This window comes from Anticarsia gemmatalis, chromosome 14 (genome assembly GCF_050436995.1).
Source record: "Anticarsia gemmatalis isolate Benzon Research Colony breed Stoneville strain chromosome 14, ilAntGemm2 primary, whole genome shotgun sequence".
NCBI classification, from domain to species: domain Eukaryota; kingdom Metazoa; phylum Arthropoda; class Insecta; order Lepidoptera; family Erebidae; genus Anticarsia; species Anticarsia gemmatalis.
In genome coordinates, this window is record NC_134758.1 from 518,945 (window position 1) to 540,911 (window position 21,967).

The 21,967-nt window shown below is 37.5% G+C and overlaps 1 protein-coding gene and 1 long non-coding RNA gene across 3 annotated transcripts; both read left to right on the top strand.

The window, feature by feature from the left end:
• Positions 1–193: 193 nt before the first annotated feature.
• Nubp1 (NUBP iron-sulfur cluster assembly factor 1) lies at positions 194–21,661 on the top strand. 2 transcript variants are annotated; one of them, XM_076122561.1, is made up of 9 exons: positions 194–373; positions 450–530; positions 1,483–1,643; positions 3,381–3,482; positions 15,064–15,154; positions 15,272–15,343; positions 20,343–20,536; positions 20,956–21,142; positions 21,417–21,661. In XM_076122561.1, the coding sequence occupies exons 1-9, from the start codon at positions 343–345 to the stop codon at positions 21,449–21,451; spliced, it is 954 nt and encodes a 317-aa protein (XP_075978676.1). In that variant the 5' UTR covers positions 194–342; the 3' UTR covers positions 21,452–21,661. The 2 variants fall into 2 exon arrangements, with proteins under 2 accessions (XP_075978676.1, XP_075978675.1); XM_076122560.1 differs by lacking the exons at positions 194–373; positions 450–530; positions 1,483–1,643; positions 3,381–3,482 and adding an exon at positions 13,115–14,476.
• LOC142978221 (uncharacterized) lies at positions 3,494–5,958 on the top strand. The gene is made up of 3 exons (XR_012959747.1): positions 3,494–4,765; positions 4,832–5,317; positions 5,463–5,958. It is a non-coding gene; the product is annotated as an uncharacterized LOC142978221 (long non-coding RNA).
• Positions 21,662–21,967: the final 306 nt, after the last annotated feature.

Consider the following 21,967-nt stretch of genomic DNA (forward strand, 5'->3'; position numbering starts at 1 on the left):
TTTTGCAATAAAACTTACTATTAATAAACAACATTTTTCTATAATAACAATTTTATTATATTTAAGTATTATAATTTAAAGGTAATTCATTGTTATAAAAGTTGATTTCATTATAAATTACCTACCGACCGACGTTTTACGAATGAATCTCGTAATACCAACATACCGAACGAATACATGTATGTCAAAACACGCTGATTGTCAAACGTCATTCTGAAATGTTGATAAAGTCGCTGTTCACTTTTGCACGCATCGTATTGTATTAGTCTTTATTAATTTTTCATTTAAACAAGTCCTTTACATAGCTAACTATTACCGGTAGTGTTATGTACAGTAATTAAAATGAGTGGCGTACCAGAAAATGCGCCTCAACGTAAGTTTCATAACCTGTAAATTTGTGATAGAAAACCTTGGAATTATTCATACAAACTTATTGTATGTTATTGTAGATTGCCCTGGCACACAGAGCGAGGATGCCGGGAAGGCCTCGGCCTGTGCCGGGTGCCCTAACCAGAATATATGCGCCTCAGGTATGTAGTTTTATCACTGCTATTGATAACTTCTTAGACAATGATTATATTTGATGAGATCTGCAAAGTGTAGGCTAAACGCGCTTAAGAAGAATGATCAATATTTACATATACTCCAAACTCCTGTAACAGGTTATTATAGATTCAGTAAAACAACTCAGAACATTTGAAACTAAAGTGAGAGCAGTTAAGAACTGCATTGTTTAATGTCATAGGTTCAATAAATTTGTTTGCGTAGATATCAGACAGTAATAACCCAACCCCCTTCTTCTTCTTATCGTATGGTTAGTGGTCAACCTAGCATCAAAGTTGTTCAAGCCGCCCGGATGCCTTTGACGTAACTAACCCAACCCCCAATAAGTGTATATATTTCGTCACAATGATAAGCAACTGATAAAAATGTACATAAATGCCTTGTGACCCAACACAATGCCAGAATCACAGACTTATCAGTGTTTATCAATATTCAGAGATGAAAAAAATAACTTGTCTTACTTCAATGTTATCTGAGAGTAAATGTACTGTGATACAACAATTGTTTGAATTCAACTGCAGATTATAGGGGTTATAGTGCAATAGGAATGCAATAAAATAGGTACCTTTTTAATGTATATTGTTTTTGTTCATTGAAGTCTAGAGGTTACTATAATACCTAACTAAATTTTGAATATTTCTCAATGTTTAAATTTTAAGTTTAATATTGTTTTGGTTTAATTTCACTACAATTTTCTTTGAGCTGTAGTATTAATGTGTAAAAAATAGTAATATAAAAAGCCTATATCATATATTGCAAATTGACATATATTGCAACGGATGACTTTTAAAGTGCAGTGAATGGCTTGCATTTCCTGATATGGGTATTTGCATGCTATTAATAGTATTTTGAAAACTCAATATTCAGTTACCTTTTTTTCTAACATCAGACATTTTTTAAATATTTCTTTTGGTACAGGTGCAGCATCAGGCCCTGATCCAGCCATTCAAATAATCAAAGATCGCTTGTCAAATGTGAAGCACAAGATATTGGTTCTCTCTGGCAAAGGTGGAGTAGGCAAGAGTACTGTCACATCACTGCTCGGACATGCTTTGGCTGCTAGAAATGCTGATGCTAATGTGAGTACCTACATATTTTGGTATAGTATTGAACCATTTTATATTGAATATTTAAAGGATGGCAAAGTTTTGATGGCAAGTATCTTCAGACTTGTATGATAGTATTTATACCTGTACTGCATAGCCAGTTTAATGCAGGAGCATTGCTTAATAATATTAGCAATTATAATCCTAATTATAAATTATATATATAGGTACTTATAAAAAATGTTACTGTAAAGTTGACCATTATACTTTTTTATTTACTTTTAAATAATCTTATGATATGCTCTGGTAACTACATATTTCATTATCTACAGTTTCTGCAGTGCTATTAATAAAGTGTTATTAGGTATCTCAAACTTAAAAAGAATGGTCATAAAGATAATCTTGGACCTCAATGTGTTCTTCATTCAATCCATATTTTTATCAATAATAAAAACAAAATTCATTGTTATTCTTTCTGCAGTGGGTGTGTGTTTATTATTTTTAATATTGGCGTCATCTGTTTAACATTTCGATAAAAACTCGAAAACACGAAAGTCTGTTTGTACATTCGCGATTATTTATTTTGCACTAGAAATTGTCGTTTAACAACCAGTGAGTAAACATTATCATGTGAAACCAATTAAATTCCATGTCAATACACTTTCAAGTACTTTTCCGTCTTCATCTATTTTAATTTGTTTAATGTAATATAGGACGCGTCATGTTGATTGATACGACCTATACAATTAATATACTGTACAATACTGTTTTTAAATCTATACTTCTAGCAAGTAATTTACGTTAGTGCACAAAACAGATGATTTCGTGTTTTTATTTCAAGTCATTTGTTTAAACATCGTACGAAACGCGATAAGACTGTCAACATTCATCACTATTCACTCAAAAATAAAACTAAAAACAATTTTCTTTTACGTTTCGGCTGTACAGTTAAATTAAAAGGTGTTTATATCGCTAATTTAATACGTAATTTTTTTATTTTATCGCCTATTTTAATAATAAAAATTAACTTTACCCTATTATATCTTGATCTCCTCTCGTACGTATTTCCGAAATCCATTTTCGCGGGAAACTATTCTGGCTACTTTTTTAAATACTAGGCACGGGCACGACGTGTATTGATTCCGAAGGCTTGGAGGCAAAGATTTCGCAACGGTACAGCCAGACATTGGTAGCTGGTACAGGGTGGTACAACCTTTGTACCAGTATATAGGTCAGGTTTTATGGCGTAATTTATTATACAACCACATGCGATGGAAGCCGGGGTGCATTTACATACGGATTGTATGTTTTAAGAAATCATTATTTGTTCTTTTTAGTAAAAAAAAAAATAGTATCTTTAGTTACATTTTTACGGATTTTGTAGGAATTTAAACTGTATAATGATAATGCCACAATATTGTAGAAAATTAGTTTTGAACCTATTTAAGAAAATGGTGGTATTCTTTACAAATAAACCTTTGGCCTCACATAGCTTACGAGAGGTCGGAAAACCACACGCCAGATACCTTATCATAAAAATGCGATAAGGCACAAACAACCGCACGCCTAATTTATCGACCCCTAAATATCTTTCGACTTTTACTGTCACAATAATTACATTTCTAACACAAACAGTCTTTTATTTCAAACTAGTAAAAGAAGAAAAGGTCTTTCTAGTAGCCCTCTATTTGGTCGCCACTCCAACTCGTAGGATTCAAACTTGTTAATCCTGGTCGAACTACTTTAATAAATAAGATGTGTTCCTTTAAGGTGGGTATCTTAGACGCAGACATTTGTGGTCCGAGCCAGCCTCGCGTGCTAGGAGTGAGAGGTGAACAAGTACATAATTCTGGATCAGGATGGTCACCAGTGGTGAGTAATGACTTATTCACATTGTTAATTTTAAACACATAGCATAAGTGTTCTAATTACTGTTTAAGTTTATTACTCGAATGTTTCGACTATAAGAAAAACTAACATTTCACAGATTTGTTTTTTTTCTTTAGGGGTGAGCTTTTAGCTTTATTTGTTTTTCGTACATTGGTCAAATATTATGTCCCTTTTGCCTTAAATCACCCAAAAGCTTTCGATTTAGATAACGACTATCTTAGACACTTAAACAACTCTCGATAGAAAAATGCAACAACATAGTATTTTTTTTAACAGAAAACCTTGGCCGGAAAATAAAACTCGATACAATAGAAGGTCGATCTAGTTTGAAGTAATTCCATATTTAGGGCCACACGTTGCCCTTTCACATACTGTGATATGTTGCTGACATTCTCGTTATGATAATGACAATACACTTGACATTGAACTGTTTGTTAAGCTTATGTTTGTATCTGTATCGACCACTTCATGTCTAATCCGTTAATGGCCCATTTTGATATTAAACGATGTGGTATCTGTATTATTGATGTGGTAGGACTTTATTTAGACAGGCTACATTACCTACTTTATTATGATCTTATGTTTTACGATTCGATTTCAATCTTCAGTTTTAACTGTCGACAAATTGTCTAAAATAAAGAAGAAAAGTAGCTTATCTTATGTTATCGTTATAAGTTTTCGAAAGTAAATGTGCCCCTTTAATGCTCTTCAGAAGAAAAGTTGAGAGTCGCTTTAAGAATTTCGAAAGATCGAGATATCTACTATATAAAAATAAGTCGGGTTTTCCTTCCTGACGCTATAACTCCAGAACGCACGAACCGATTTCCACGGTTTTGGATTCGTTGGAAAGGTCTCGAGCTCCGCGAGGTTTATAGCAAAGAAAATTCAGGAAAAAATTCAACAGAAAGGCGAAAAAACAGAGAAAATCATTTTTCTCATACAGCGCCATCTCTGATACATAGCATGTACTACATACCAATATCTCATACAGCGCCATCTCTGATACATAGCATGTACTACATACCAATATTTGTATCGTATTTCTTTTAATATTTTTATTTGACAGCTACTCATTGTAGATGGTGCCGGTGCGTGATATATTGTTTGACAGAGAATTTCATGTGAAAAAACGGTATTGTGTTCAAAAAAGTAAAAAATATAAGTTATTCGTTTCCTAACATTTTAATTGGAAACCAACAAATCAATTACGTGTATTGTTCAGATTTTTATTCGATTTCAACAGCAGGCATTTTGTCTTTAAGGTGGTAAGTTAAACTGTGTAAATTATGTGGATCGTGCATTTGAGGTTAAATTCACTACTCTGTCCATAGTCCAAAATGCCTAGAGGACGACGTGCGAACATCGGCCGCCGCACAAGACATGCAAGCCAGCAACAAGTGTATTCACAGAACTTAAGCGAAGTAAGACAAAATATAATAAGAGAAAATGCCCGATTAAGACAGCGCGTGAGCACACGAAGATCATTGGCATCATACAATCGCTTGGCATTCCAATATGATCCCACTGCGAACTACAGTAATGATGAAAATTTAGATATTGGACCAATGACGACTGTATGCCGATATTGTAATGCGTTAAAGTTTAAAAGAGAAACGGCTGGATTGTGTTGCGCAAGTGGAAAAGTCAAACTGGATCCATTACTTACACCACCACAGCCACTGAAACAATTGTTCGATGGAAGTGATCACGATTCCTACCATTTTCTTCAACACATCCTTGAATACAATAACTGCTTTCGCATGACTTCCTTTGGAGCTAATATCATTCGAGAAGGCGGCTTTATGCCGACTTGCAAGGTAAAAGATACAACACACAGAACCAATCACTCACACTAACAAAATGAATTGCAACAATAAAAACTACATATACACCAAACACTACACCATCACACGATCAGAAGTTACACCGTATTCTTCAACAAATGATTGTTTGCAATTACAGATACAAGGACAAATATATCATTTGCATGGTTCAATGGTGCCATCACCGGATGAGCCGCATCAATTTCTGCAAATATATTTTATTTCGTCGATGGTGGATCAGCTGAATGTGCGTTGCAATATACAGGGAACACAACAGTTAAAGAGACGAATTATAGAACAGTTGCAAGCATTTTTTCACGCTAATAACGCTGTGGTTAATATGTTCAAAACAGCATTGGAACAAATGCCATCGGATACGCACAAATTTGTCATAAGAGCGGATTGTACCCCAACAGGTGAACACGTGCGAAGATTCAATGCACCCACCGTTAATGATGTTGCTGCAATTATTGTTGGCGATCCAACTAAATCGCGAGACATTGTCGTTCAGCGAAGAAGCAATATCATGCATCGTGTAAACGAGACACATCGTTTGTACGATGCGTTACAATATCCAATCATTTATTGGCAAGGGCAAGACGGATACGACATCACGTTGAAGATGGTCGATCCAATTACAGGTAAAATATTCACACACTAATTATATTGCTACTAGCAAACCCGGCGAACTCCGTTTCGCCACCAAATGGCTTCGTTTTATGTAACATTTCGTTTTGTGATTAAGAGATGAAGAAACATTTTTTTATGTTTTATATTTGAAAAGGAAAAAAATATTGCATTTCACAACAGTAATGAATTCATTTTGAATACAAAAATGAAGTGTCATTTAGTTGAACTTCTCTAAGTATATGAAAGTGAATCCAAAGTAAATACTGAATTGAAGCGTTATACGTGTCCGCAAATTATTCGAAGATTCATTGAAGTGCTCTTTGGTAAACCACATTTTTTGTTTTTTGGTCTGACGTTAACACAAACAAAGCGGATGGTTTACCAACTCGTGAACACGCAACGTATAACTGTCCATGTGAAAAACAATGATTCTCTAAATTTATCCCGCAAACACTAAGCGATTGGCCTTGCGACTTGTTAATTGTCATTGCGAACGCAAGGCGAACTGGAAATTGTAATCGTTTGAAGTCAAACGGAAGATCGGTCGGAATCATTGGTATTCGAGGAATACATACATTTTCACCTGCGTACTTTCCGTTAATGATGGTTGCCTCAATCAAATTCGACATAAGTCTTTTTACCGCAAGTCGAGTACCGTTGCAAAGTCGCGGTGGATTCAAATTACGCAATATCATAATAACTGTACCAACTTTGAGTTGCAAGTTATGTGGTGGAAATCCTGGTAACTCCAGAGAGTTCAAAAACTCCGTCGGATAATTTACTACTTCATCGAGATTTGTTATAGAATCAACGGATTTGTATGTCACCAAATCGCCTGCTATTTTTGATTGAATGGTGAAATTCAGTGCGTGTACATCATTATTCTTTGCGGCAAGAATTGCTCGTTCACTTAACCAAGCATAATTCTGATAATTCTCACTAATGTTTGGAAAAACATTTTCAATAAGAGCTAATTGAGAGTCTACAAATCGACAAAAGTCGTTGGTAAGAGTAATTAATCCAGATGTCGCATCAACTGGGACTTTTCCATTTCCAACAGCTAACAATTGTTTGGAAAATTGTGCAGCACTTTGATCATTTTGAAGTTGAACTCTCATATTAATGGTTAGCGATAATGTTTTTACGTTATTCCATAAAGGTGATGCCTTCAGGCAAGCATTCAATTCATCTGCAGGCGTTCCACGGGGAATTACTGGCAAAGTCTGCCTGAAATCGCCTGCCAACAATATCATCAAGCCGCCAAAGATGTTGTTATTTCGCCGAAGATCCTTCAGTGTCAAGTTAAGTGCTTCAAGTGATTTCTTATGTGCCATTGTGCACTCATCCCAAACAATGAGCTTGCATTGCATCAACAATTTTGCCATTGCACTGGATCGGGAAATATTGCATGTTGGAGTATCAATTGTGTTTAAATTGAGTGGCAACTTAAGCGCAGAATGTGCAGTACGACCGCCATCTAGAAGAGTCGCCGCAATTCCAGATGATGCTAACGCCAAAGCTATGTCACATCTTGATCGAATAGTGGCCAAAATCAATGAAATGACAAATGTTTTCCCTGTCCCTCCAGGTGCGTCCAGGAAGAATAGACCACCAGTATTATTGTCCACCGCTTGTATTAATGTTTCGTATACTTGTTTTTGCTGTTCATTCAGTAACGGCACATTATTTTGAACAAATTCCTGAAATGTATCAACATTGTATTGCAGCTCTCGATTTAATTCTTGGTTGAATGCATCGTGCATCGATCGATTTGGCGCAATCATTCCTACTTCAATCAGTAGCTTGTTTGCAATAGTCAAGCATTGATCCTCAATCAGAATCAATCCTTCATTGTAGATTTCATCGGTTATTTGCATGTCAGGATTATTCGTTTGAATGCGCAAACGATGCAAGATATCTTCACATATGTCGTCTTTGTATTTGTTCCATAACTGCATTGGTTGTGAAGGAAAACATGTGGTGATGATAATTGCGAACAGCGTTCGTATTTGGTACGCATTTGATGAAACAACTGAATCGGCAAGTGTTAAATCCCAATGAGAATCGTTCTCCAGCAAACCCAATAGTTGACATGCTTCTCGATATGTTTGGCATTGGTGGCCATTCACAGTTTTCAAATGCGCAAATGATTTTGGTCCACGTACATTTACCAACAGCAGTCGCAAATAAAAACATTCATCATTTCTAGGATGAACAGTATACATACGACCTAGTGCATCAGAGGAAAACACCTGTGGCCAATCTGGAACTGGGGTGCCTTGTTTGCGACGTTGGAATTTCTTTGTTGATTGATTCCAAGTGTAATACTTGGGCATTTCAACGTACATCAGCGTCGCTGCGAATGGATCTGTTTCACACATTGAAAAGAAGCTAGTCAATGTTGTCGATGGTGGTCTCTCAGCTCGTTGTGCGGCATTAGCCTCAGTGAAGTAAACTCTTTGGCCATTTTCCAAATGCACTGCTAAATGTACAACTGTGGGATATCTTTCATGAATTTGAAATGACAATAATCGCCACAGTGCTTCATTAGTACTGACGTATCTGCCCATTTGGAAGTTGCTGATTTCGTCATTCGCATTTTCCGACGCAATACCAAACACAGCCATGTCGCTGCCTTTTGTGACGTACTTGCACAAATATTTGATTGATTTGGCCGAATGACAACTCTCAACGTTTGCATGTGTTTCGAAAATTCGTGATAGCAGCGGGCAATATGGTACAATGAATTCATTTCCGATCTCAATCTCTTGATTTTGAACTTTGACTTTAATAGTTCGACCATTATCTTCTTTTGAACGCCGACGATAAACTGGATATCCATCGTGCCCTGTGACTGTTTCAGCAACTAACGGTCGCGGATATCGTTTTGTGCACTTTCCATCAGCCATGCAAGGCGATAATGGATTCAAAGCACCGCACGGTCCATGCACCATCTGCGTCGTCACAATGTCGTGTAGATGGGGATCAGTGACTGGATCAGGAATTTCAGCTGATATGATGTCATCCACTTCATTTGAATGTAATTTGTTCAGCAACCAAATTAGGATATGAGCATGCGGTAGTCCACGCTTCTGCCATTCCACCGAGTACATATAACAACGTGTGTCACCAAAAACTCGATACTTAGTAAGCACATCCATCATAACCTTGAGTTTTTGCTGAAATACTCTGGCGATTATGTCATGGCGATCTTGCGGTTTTTGTCCCGGTTCCATCTCACGTTCAATTTCCATCCACTTCGGATTGCAAGTGAACGTAATAAACAAATCCGGAGTTCCATAATTTCGCACGTACGTCATAGCGTCTTGAGCGTATTCGTGCATGTGGCGTGGGCTTCCGATATATGATGATGGAAGAATCGTCAGACGTCCAACATTCTGAACATCGCCATCTGAATGAATAGCATCACGCAAGTGTATATAGTCCTCAGATCGTAGCTTTGCCTGATTGTATCGGATGAACGCTAAACGTTCGGTCTCGACTTTGACATACATGTCGACAGCGAATTGCTGGAATAGCCGACGGCACTTCAGAATGACATTCTCCTCATGTGTACGAATCATCAAACGATACGCATAGTAATTCATTGCGCTTAGATTTTTATTCGTTGATACACCTGAAAATGCAAAATTAAATGAATTGTTAATAGAAACCAATAATAGCAATATAATTAGTGTGTGAATATTTTACCTGTAATTGGATCGACCATCTTCAACGTGATGTCGTATCCGTCTTGCCCTTGCCAATAAATGATTGGATATTGTAACGCATCGTACAAACGATGTGTCTCGTTTACACGATGCATGATATTGCTTCTTCGCTGAACGACAATGTCTCGCGATTTAGTTGGATCGCCAACAATAATTGCAGCAACATCATTAACGGTGGGTGCATTGAATCTTCGCACGTGTTCACCTGTTGGGGTACAATCCGCTCTTATGACAAATTTGTGCGTATCCGATGGCATTTGTTCCAATGCTGTTTTGAACATATTAACCACAGCGTTATTAGCGTGAAAAAATGCTTGCAACTGTTCTATAATTCGTCTCTTTAACTGTTGTGTTCCCTGTATATTGCAACGCACATTCAGCTGATCCACCATCGACGAAATAAAATATATTTGCAGAAATTGATGCGGCTCATCCGGTGATGGCACCATTGAACCATGCAAATGATATATTTGTCCTTGTATCTGTAATTGCAAACAATCATTTGTTGAAGAATACGGTGTAACTTCTGATCGTGTGATGGTGTAGTGTTTGGTGTATATGTAGTTTTTATTGTTGCAATTCATTTTGTTAGTGTGAGTGATTGGTTCTGTGTGTTGTATCTTTTACCTTGCAAGTCGGCATAAAGCCGCCTTCTCGAATGATATTAGCTCCAAAGGAAGTCATGCGAAAGCAGTTATTGTATTCAAGGATGTGTTGAAGAAAATGGTAGGAATCGTGATCACTTCCATCGAACAATTGTTTCAGTGGCTGTGGTGGTGTAAGTAATGGATCCAGTTTGACTTTTCCACTTGCGCAACACAATCCAGCCGTTTCTCTTTTAAACTTTAACGCATTACAATATCGGCATACAGTCGTCATTGGTCCAATATCTAAATTTTCATCATTACTGTAGTTCGCAGTGGGATCATATTGGAATGCCAAGCGATTGTATGATGCCAATGATCTTCGTGTGCTCACGCGCTGTCTTAATCGGGCATTTTCTCTTATTATATTTTGTCTTACTTCGCTTAAGTTCTGTGAATACACTTGTTGCTGGCTTGCATGTCTTGTGCGGCGGCCGATGTTCGCACGTCGTCCTCTAGGCATTTTGGACTATGGACAGAGTAGTGAATTTAACCTCAAATGCACGATCCACATAATTTACACAGTTTAACTTACCACCTTAAAGACAAAATGCCTGCTGTTGAAATCGAATAAAAATCTGAACAATACACGTAATTGATTTGTTGGTTTCCAATTAAAATGTTAGGAAACGAATAACTTATATTTTTTACTTTTTTGAACACAATACCGTTTTTTCACATGAAATTCTCTGTCAAACAATATATCACGCACCGGCACCATCTACAATGAGTAGCTGTCAAATAAAAATATTAAAAGAAATACGATACAAATATTGGTATGTAGTACATGCTATGTATCAGAGATGGCGCTGTATGAGATATTGGTATGTAGTACATGCTATGTATCAGAGATGGCGCTGTATGAGAAAAATGATTTTCTCTGTTTTTTCGCCTTTCTGTTGAATTTTTTCCTGAATTTTCTTTGCTATAAACCTCGCGGAGCTCGAGACCTTTCCAACGAATCCAAAACCGTGGAAATCGGTTCGTGCGTTCTGGAGTTATAGCGTCAGGAAGGAAAACCCGACTTATTTTTATATAGTAGATTATTGGTTTCTATTAACAATTCATTTAATTTTGCATTTTCAGGTGTATCAACGAATAAAAATCTAAGCGCAATGAATTACTATGCGTATCGTTTGATGATTCGTACACATGAGGAGAATGTCATTCTGAAGTGCCGTCGGCTATTCCAGCAATTCGCTGTCGACATGTATGTCAAAGTCGAGACCGAACGTTTAGCGTTCATCCGATACAATCAGGCAAAGCTACGATCTGAGGACTATATACACTTGCGTGATGCTATTCATTCAGATGGCGATGTTCAGAATGTTGGACGTCTGACGATTCTTCCATCATCATATATCGGAAGCCCACGCCACATGCACGAATACGCTCAAGACGCTATGACGTACGTGCGAAATTATGGAACTCCGGATTTGTTTATTACGTTCACTTGCAATCCGAAGTGGATGGAAATTGAACGTGAGATGGAACCGGGACAAAAACCGCAAGATCGCCATGACATAATCGCCAGAGTATTTCAGCAAAAACTCAAGGTTATGATGGATGTGCTTACTAAGTATCGAGTTTTTGGTGACACACGTTGTTATATGTACTCGGTGGAATGGCAGAAGCGTGGACTACCGCATGCTCATATCCTAATTTGGTTGCTGAACAAATTACATTCAAATGAAGTGGATGACATCATATCAGCTGAAATTCCTGATCCAGTCACTGATCCCCATCTACACGACATTGTGACGACGCAGATGGTGCATGGACCGTGCGGTGCTTTGAATCCATTATCGCCTTGCATGGCTGATGGAAAGTGCACAAAACGATATCCGCGACCGTTAGTTGCTGAAACAGTCACAGGGCACGATGGATATCCAGTTTATCGTCGGCGTTCAAAAGAAGATAATGGTCGAACTATTAAAGTCAAAGTTCAAAATCAAGAGATTGAGATCGGAAATGAATTCATTGTACCATATTGCCCGCTGCTATCACGAATTTTCGAAACACATGCAAACGTTGAGAGTTGTCATTCGGCCAAATCAATCAAATATTTGTGCAAGTACGTCACAAAAGGCAGCGACATGGCTGTGTTTGGTATTGCGTCGGAAAATGCGAATGACGAAATCAGCAACTTCCAAATGGGCAGATACGTCAGTACTAATGAAGCACTGTGGCGATTATTGTCATTTCAAATTCATGAAAGATATCCCACAGTTGTACATTTAGCAGTGCATTTGGAAAATGGCCAAAGAGTTTACTTCACTGAGGCTAATGCCGCACAACGAGCTGAGAGACCACCATCGACAACATTGACTAGCTTCTTTTCAATGTGTGAAACAGATCCATTCGCAGCGACGCTGATGTACGTTGAAATGCCCAAGTATTACACTTGGAATCAATCAACAAAGAAATTCCAACGTCGCAAACAAGGCACCCCAGTTCCAGATTGGCCACAGGTGTTTTCCTCTGATGCACTAGGTCGTATGTATACTGTTCATCCTAGAAATGATGAATGTTTTTATTTGCGACTGCTGTTGGTAAATGTACGTGGACCAAAATCATTTGCGCATTTGAAAACTGTGAATGGCCACCAATGCCAAACATATCGAGAAGCATGTCAACTATTGGGTTTGCTGGAGAACGATTCTCATTGGGATTTAACACTTGCCGATTCAGTTGTTTCATCAAATGCGTACCAAATACGAACGCTGTTCGCAATTATCATCACCACATGTTTTCCTTCACAACCAATGCAGTTATGGAACAAATACAAAGACGACATATGTGAAGATATCTTGCATCGTTTGCGCATTCAAACGAATAATCCTGACATGCAAATAACCGATGAAATCTACAATGAAGGATTGATTCTGATTGAGGATCAATGCTTGACTATTGCAAACAAGCTACTGATTGAAGTAGGAATGATTGCGCCAAATCGATCGATGCACGATGCATTCAACCAAGAATTAAATCGAGAGCTGCAATACAATGTTGATACATTTCAGGAATTTGTTCAAAATAATGTGCCGTTACTGAATGAACAGCAAAAACAAGTATACGAAACATTAATACAAGCGGTGGACAATAATACTGGTGGTCTATTCTTCCTGGACGCACCTGGAGGGACAGGGAAAACATTTGTCATTTCATTGATTTTGGCCACTATTCGATCAAGATGTGACATAGCTTTGGCGTTAGCATCATCTGGAATTGCGGCGACTCTTCTAGATGGCGGTCGTACTGCACATTCTGCGCTTAAGTTGCCACTCAATTTAAACACAATTGATACTCCAACATGCAATATTTCCCGATCCAGTGCAATGGCAAAATTGTTGATGCAATGCAAGCTCATTGTTTGGGATGAGTGCACAATGGCACATAAGAAATCACTTGAAGCACTTAACTTGACACTGAAGGATCTTCGGCGAAATAACAACATCTTTGGCGGCTTGATGATATTGTTGGCAGGCGATTTCAGGCAGACTTTGCCAGTAATTCCCCGTGGAACGCCTGCAGATGAATTGAATGCTTGCCTGAAGGCATCACCTTTATGGAATAACGTAAAAACATTATCGCTAACCATTAATATGAGAGTTCAACTTCAAAATGATCAAAGTGCTGCACAATTTTCCAAACAATTGTTAGCTGTTGGAAATGGAAAAGTCCCAGTTGATGCGACATCTGGATTAATTACTCTTACCAACGACTTTTGTCGATTTGTAGACTCTCAATTAGCTCTTATTGAAAATGTTTTTCCAAACATTAGTGAGAATTATCAGAATTATGCTTGGTTAAGTGAACGAGCAATTCTTGCCGCAAAGAATAATGATGTACACGCACTGAATTTCACCATTCAATCAAAAATAGCAGGCGATTTGGTGACATACAAATCCGTTGATTCTATAACAAATCTCGATGAAGTAGTAAATTATCCGACGGAGTTTTTGAACTCTCTGGAGTTACCAGGATTTCCACCACATAACTTGCAACTCAAAGTTGGTACAGTTATTATGATATTGCGTAATTTGAATCCACCGCGACTTTGCAACGGTACTCGACTTGCGGTAAAAAGACTTATGTCGAATTTGATTGAGGCAACCATCATTAACGGAAAGTACGCAGGTGAAAATGTATGTATTCCTCGAATACCAATGATTCCGACCGATCTTCCGTTTGACTTCAAACGATTACAATTTCCAGTTCGCCTTGCGTTCGCAATGACAATTAACAAGTCGCAAGGCCAATCGCTTAGTGTTTGCGGGATAAATTTAGAGAATCATTGTTTTTCACATGGACAGTTATACGTTGCGTGTTCACGAGTTGGTAAACCATCCGCTTTGTTTGTGTTAACGTCAGACCAAAAAACAAAAAATGTGGTTTACCAAAGAGCACTTCAATGAATCTTCGAATAATTTGCGGACACGTATAACGCTTCAATTCAGTATTTACTTTGGATTCACTTTCATATACTTAGAGAAGTTCAACTAAATGACACTTCATTTTTGTATTCAAAATGAATTCATTACTGTTGTGAAATGCAATATTTTTTTCCTTTTCAAATATAAAACATAAAAAAATGTTTCTTCATCTCTTAATCACAAAACGAAATGTTACATAAAACGAAGCCATTTGGTGGCGAAACGGAGTTCGCCGGGTTTGCTAGTCTATTATAAAAATAAAAACCTACTAAAGACTTTTAAACATTTTTTGCTTTCAGTATGTAACCGACAATTTATCACTGATGTCAATCGGGTTCCTGCTGGGCAGTCCCGATGATGCTGTAATATGGAGAGGGCCTAAGAAAAACGGTAACTAATTCATACCACTACTATTGGTCAATAGCCATTACATGTGGAGATACAATAAGCAAGTCAGTCACTTGACGATTGATGTAGTAAACGATAACGATGTCTGTATTTTCACAGGTATGATTAAACAGTTCCTAAGTGAAGTCGATTGGGGAGATTTGGATTATCTGCTAATAGATACACCGCCAGGTAAGCAGAACTAAGCAATCTAAAATTGCAGTAATATCTTACTATGATAATATTTGGCACGTTAAAAGTCGGTCCTGGCTGTTATCTACTAAGATAATAAAAAAAAAAAAAAAAAATCTTTAATTACCAATCACAGAGTTTTTACAAGTTTGTTTATCTTAAGCCTAGTTAACATAAATTCAGATCCTTGAATACTAGTGAGGCCCAAACTAAGCGTATGCTTGTATCTTGGGCCTCGTGAGTACAGTTTATTTCTATGTATATGTATACTACACTTAACAAAATTTGAAGTTAAAGTTATTTATGAGTGAAATAAAATTTAAAGTTATTTTAATAGAGAATGATGCAGTACTTATGTGTGTTTGTGTGTGTGTGTGTGTGTGTGTGTGTGTTAGTATGTGTGTGTGTGTGTGTGTGTGTTTGTATGTGTGTGTGTGTGTGTGTGTGTGTGTGTGTATGTGCGTTTGTGTGTGTGTATTTGTGTGTGTGTAGTGACTAGATCAGGTTTTCAGTGTCATCATAGGAAAGCTCAAGTAACCATGATTTTGTTGCTTTTATACATTGTAAGTGAGAATAGTTCTTTAGTGATTTTAACTTATTAACCTTGTTATAAGTGTTTAATAAAGAGTAAGCGGGGCTTCGTCTGGCCAGTTGTGAATAGGTGGAAGGAAGGGGGATAATATACGTCCGTTTGGATAATAGATTAGAATAATCAGGGCGCAATTTTACTATTCTATGAGATTTAATCACTGCGTTAAGAACAAAAAGTTGTCGAACGCGGAGAACCTTAAACTCTTTATAAAGTTCATCAGTAGGGAACCGGCGTGGTTTCTTAAGTGCAACTTTTATTAAGGCTCGCTGTGCTCTTTCTATTTGAAGGAAGCATGTCTTACCCGCACTGCCCCATACCGATATACAATATTGTATTACAGATTGACAGAGAGAGATATAAATTGTTCTAAGAGTATCCTTAGGTGCGCAATCGCGTAGTCTTTTCATTACGTAAATCAATTTCCGTATTCTTGCAGATATAGTTAAAATCTGCTCTTTGTAATTAAGATTGTGGTCTAAAATAACACCTAAGTATTTAATTGTATCTGATTTTTTGATATCACTACAAGTACAATTTACAGCTCTGTGGAAATTATGAGAGGGTGAACAAGAATGGAGAGTGAGGCTAAAGGATGAGTCTGGGCCATTGGACTTTGTTTTTGTAAATGCTAAGAATTTAGTTTTACTAATATTAAGTGTAAGTAGATTTTTATTGAGCGCTTCACCTACTATTGATAGCCCTTCTTCTGCATGGGCTCTTGCCTGCACCCAGTCTTTTCCGTAAAACAATATTGCTGTATCATCCGCGTATGCTATTACGTTTGAGTTCCGGAGTTTAAGTTTCAAAACGTCATTAACGTAAAGTAAAAACAAGGTAGGTCCTAAAACACTACCCTGCGGGACACCAAATTCTATAGGAAGCTCTGTACTCAAGTGGGTATTGCCGATTTTAGTTCGTTGTCTCCGGTTAGTGAGATAGCTCCTGAACCATTCGAGTGTTATCCCTCTTACTCCGTTTGACTCCAATTTCTTCAAAAGCAATCCGGTCGAGACAGTATCAAACGCCTTAGCTAGGTCTAAAAACACTCCTAAACAACATTCACCGTTCTCTACATGAGCAGACACTAAATTGGTTAGAAGCGACACGGCGTCCTCTGTCGACTTGCCCCGTTGAAACCCAAATTGCGACTCGGATATGAGGTTATTCTGGTCTATAAATGATACTAAGCGCCTGTTCACAATTTTTTCTAGAGCTTTACCTAAAATATTTAAAAGGGAAATGGGTCTATAATTATCAGGAGTGGATTTTTGGCCACCTTTATAAATTGGGGATACTATTGCTACTTTCCAACAGCTCGGGAATACTCCCGTTTCTAAACTTCTATTAAATATATATGTTAGAGGTACAATTAAACTTGGTAGGGCTTCTTTTAATAAGGGGACTGTGAGAGAATCAACTCCAGGTGAGCTATCGTTTTTAAAACTATGTATAATGCTATGTATTTCTTGCGAGTCTGTAGGTGTTAGAAAAAATGAGTGCGGTAAGTAGTTAGAAGGTCTGTAGGATTGAATTAAGGCCTCATGGGTACAACCCAGATGATCGAAAATCTTGCTCGCTAAAGTTTTTCCTATTGTGGCAAAGTGTGAGTTACAATGATTAAGAGAGCTTTCTATATCATTTTTAGATTTCAATAAATCCACAGGGGTACTATTTTGTTTGGATGTTTGGGTTATATTTTTAATAGTTTTCCATAGATTCTTACAGTTATTTTTATTGTCATTAATTAAAGCAGTATTATATTCATTTTTACGTTTACGGAGAAGTGCGGCAAGAAAGTTTCTGTATCGAGTGAAAATTTTACGACGGGTTTCATCACTGGGGTATGACCTACAATCTAAATGAAGTTTATCACGGTGTCTCATGCATCTGATCAACCCAGGGGTGATCCAAGGTTTCAGATTTTGTATTTTGCGACCGATCTTCACTGAAACAGTGTGTTTTTGCAGTGTGTTAGTCAGAATATCGTTAAATTTTTGTGCTGCTTTGTTAACGTCAGTGTCATTAACTATGTGTGCCCAGTCACGCGAAGTAAGATCGGTTACAACAGCCTCTATATCTATTTTACAACGAGTACGAGATTGGTTATGGTTGGGTTTATTTACTGAAGGTATTCCAGCTAATACAATATTGTGGTCGGTGATAGAGGATTGGCAGACGGCTCCATAAGGTTTTATTATTGATTTAATAAAAATATGGTCTAAACATGCATTTTCTCGCGTAGGCTTGGTAATCGCCGGAAGGAACCCGTGTGAGGCCATAACACAAAGGTAATCAGACGATTGATTATATAACGGTTTGCAGAGGTCAATATTTAAGTCACCAGCAGTTATTACTATTGGTTTGTTCTTTAACGTGCTTAATAACGAGTCCAGGGTACCGAGAAATGAGTCGATGCAAGTAATAGAGGGAGTCCGATACAAAGCTAAAATTGCTGCGTCGCTATTGACAGAAACTAAAAAGCTGTCAGCGTCATTTATAGTACATTCTTGGCATACCGCGACATGCGAATCTTTAATATACATAACAATTCCACCATTTTTATTGATTTGTTTTAGAGACCGAAACATATTATAGCCAGGTATAGAATCAATTATTATGTCATCTGTTAGCCAACATTCTGTTAAAATTATAATATCGATGCAATTTTTAATTGAACTTAACGTTAGTATAAAATCATCAAGATTGCGCTGTATGCTTCGTATGTTCAGTGATAATATTGTGTATCCGTATTTATTTAACCTGAAGAAACCTTTACAATCCTCAATATTTTTATACATGTGGCAGTCAATAACAACCGTTTCGTCTACTTCGCTCGCTACGTCAAATACAGACATTATTTAAGTAGAAAGAAAAACAAATCAATAAAATACGTCGGCCAAAACGCCACGTTTGTATTTGCATCATATGTATGAGTAGTGGACTGCATTTGTGCTTATTTAGATTTTGACACTTGTTTCTATGGTTTATTTGTGTGTACAGAAGTGATTTGCGTGTATAAGTGTATATAAGTGATGTGTGTATATGAGGGTATCTTGAATGATTATATGTGCGTGTGAAGTGAGTGTGTTTTTGAAAATGTATTGCATCATATCTTACAATTGAGATAGTAAAAAATAAAAAACAAAAAATAATTAAGAAAAAATATTCAAAAAGTAAAACCAAAGATATTGAAATCCCGTCAAAACCGAACATAGTATTACGGTATGGGTGGTGATTTAATTTTAGATTGCAAATCTTCCAGTGTTTTAATAGCAATTCCCGGGTGACCTTCTTGCTTCCGGACATAAATTGTGCCATTTTTAACCCAGCAATATTTGTAGGCACACTCTTTTGACCGCTGACGTGCCGAACGAAATAACTGTCTATTTTCCTGAGTTAAACGTTCATTAAAGTATATGGTGTAGTCTTTTTGTCCGGCAGTGTACAGTCCCATATCCGCGCAGCTGAGGTTGTGTTGTTTCATTTTGCCGGCTTTCAAAAATTCGTCACGTTTGTTGCGCCTTATAAATCGGATAATCAGCGGACGCGGTGGTGGCAAAGTTGTACTCCCTTGGCTGTTCTGGGTACTTCGGCGGCGCGGTCCAACACGTGAAGCAAAGTCAATGTCAGTATCATTAATTGATATCCCAATTTTTTGTCCAATAAGGCAAGCTACATGTGACGAGTTTTCAGATGGCCCCTCAGTAATGCCCGCGATCTCAATCTCATTACGAAGATGGGCTTGGGCACGTGAGTTAAGCTGGTCCTTTAGTTGGCTAATAGTACATTCCATCTCCATGATATCCAAGGCTTTCTTTTCTAGGTCGCGTAGTCTCTCATCGTGCAATGATAGTTTGTTATTGTATTCATCCAGTCGTAAATTGCATTTAGTAACATGCTCAGTGAGGGATATCATCTGCGATTTTATTTCGCCAACATGCTCACGTATCAGTCTCATTTCGTGGGTGAGAGCGCTCATAGACTCAATAGCTCCAGCCGAGGCAGGACTCGCAGTTGCCGGCGTAGGTTTGCGCGTTGATTCACGAAAAGTAATATTTTCGCTGTCGCTAGAATACGCAGATCAGATAACAGTCGTAAAGCCATGTCAAAGGCCTCTCGGGCGGCTTGAACAACTTTGACACTAGGTTGACCACTAACCATACGACAAACAAACAAACATGACAATAATCAAACTAAAAAAAGATTATCCATCCCTAGTCGACATTTTAATTAAGCGGAACAAAAGTATACAACTGCAAAGTTTATATAACTTCGAAATACACATATAACTTCGAAAAGTCATTGATGTGTTACCTCAGGTTCGTACCATCGACCGGTCGGATTCTAAGAGCACTTGGCTGTCACTGCTCTTTTTAGAAGTTAATGTTAGTAATTATTTTTCTACAGGTACATCAGACGAGCACCTCTCAGCAGCGCAGTACTTGTCACAGGCAGGTTTATCCGGTGCTGTAGTTGTGACTACTCCACAAGAGGTGGCGCTACTGGACGTGCGCAAGGAACTGCAGTTCTGCCGAAAACTCAACCTGCCTGTTATAGGCGTGCTCGAGAATATGTCGCTGTTTGTTTGCCCTAATTGTAAGGTAAGGATATTTTTGAAACAGAATTGTATTACAATACAATATGTTGATTGAATGACATAGAAAAAAAAACTTTTTAAAAGTAACCTATGTCCTTTTCCTATTCTTCCTCGGATATAAACTGTCAACTTGCTGATTTATATTCAAATCGATTTACTAGCTTTCACGCGAAACAAAAAACAACTGCAAACAACACACACTTTAACATAATATTAGCGTGAATTTCATTAGCTGCGATCTTGCAATGTTTGTAAATACGACCATTTAAAACTTAGTCATCATTGGTTAAACATTATTTATGTATCTATTACTGCTACGGTATCGGTTTAGTTCAAGATAATCATGTAGCTGTGACTGCTACGAAACTAATAATTGCATATAAGTAGTTCAAGATGAAAAATCTGTCTTACATTAAATTTCAGACTCGCAGTGAGATATTCCCGGCGACGACAGGGGGCGCGGCTGCGATGTGCTCAGAGCTGGACGTGCCATTACTCGGCAGTTTGCCTCTAGACCCAGTCCTGGCAAGGTGTTGTGATGACGGTCGTGACTTCTTAACTGAACTGCCCAACTCTCCCGCTGTAGTTGCGTTGAAAGCTATTGTGGAAAGTAAGTATAACGTTGTTTCTATGAAGTTTAGCACTTTTCAGGTATACGGTGACATTTGTTAGGTGTTAAATGAGTATACGCACCTCGGCGTAGACGTAGCCAGTCGCGGTATCATGTAACTGGCACCACAGATTAACATTTATACAAAAGACTTTTTAGACGTCTCTTCTGAAATAAGTTCCTAATAGCAGACATGCGTGTTAAACAAACAATTAATAATAAACAATGGTGAGTTTCACAGAAATAAGTTTTAATTTTCTATTTTTTTTTTCAGAAATTGTTGCTACTTGTGAGAAAACGTCAAGTTGAGTAAAATTAAGAATCAATGAAGCCTTAAAATCCAGTTGTAGAATATTATAATTATATTATTTATACGACCTAGTCAGTGTTTGTTATTGTCTCAGTGTCGATACAATCAAAGGAATTATCCGGAAGAACTTAACAATGTAGTTTATGTTACGAACCGGAAGTGTATATTTGTAATGAATTTACATATAAGTAATAAATATTTGTTTGAAATATGTGATTTTCATTTGTCGACCCAGAGCAAATTGTGGCAAAACAGCGCAGTGGTTTTCTGCAATATTAGTTAATGAAATATTTAATTTACAAACAAGGGTGTTAGTAAAAGAAATCGAATTTTAGATCTAACTAGCCGACCCGCGCAACTTCGCTTGCGTCACATAAGAGAATGAGTCAAAATTTTCCCCGTTTTTGTAACATTTTTTACTGGTACTCTGCTCCTATTGGTCATAGCGTGATGATATGTAGCCTATAGCCTTCCTCGATAAATGGGCTATCTAACAATGAAAGAATTTTTCAAAT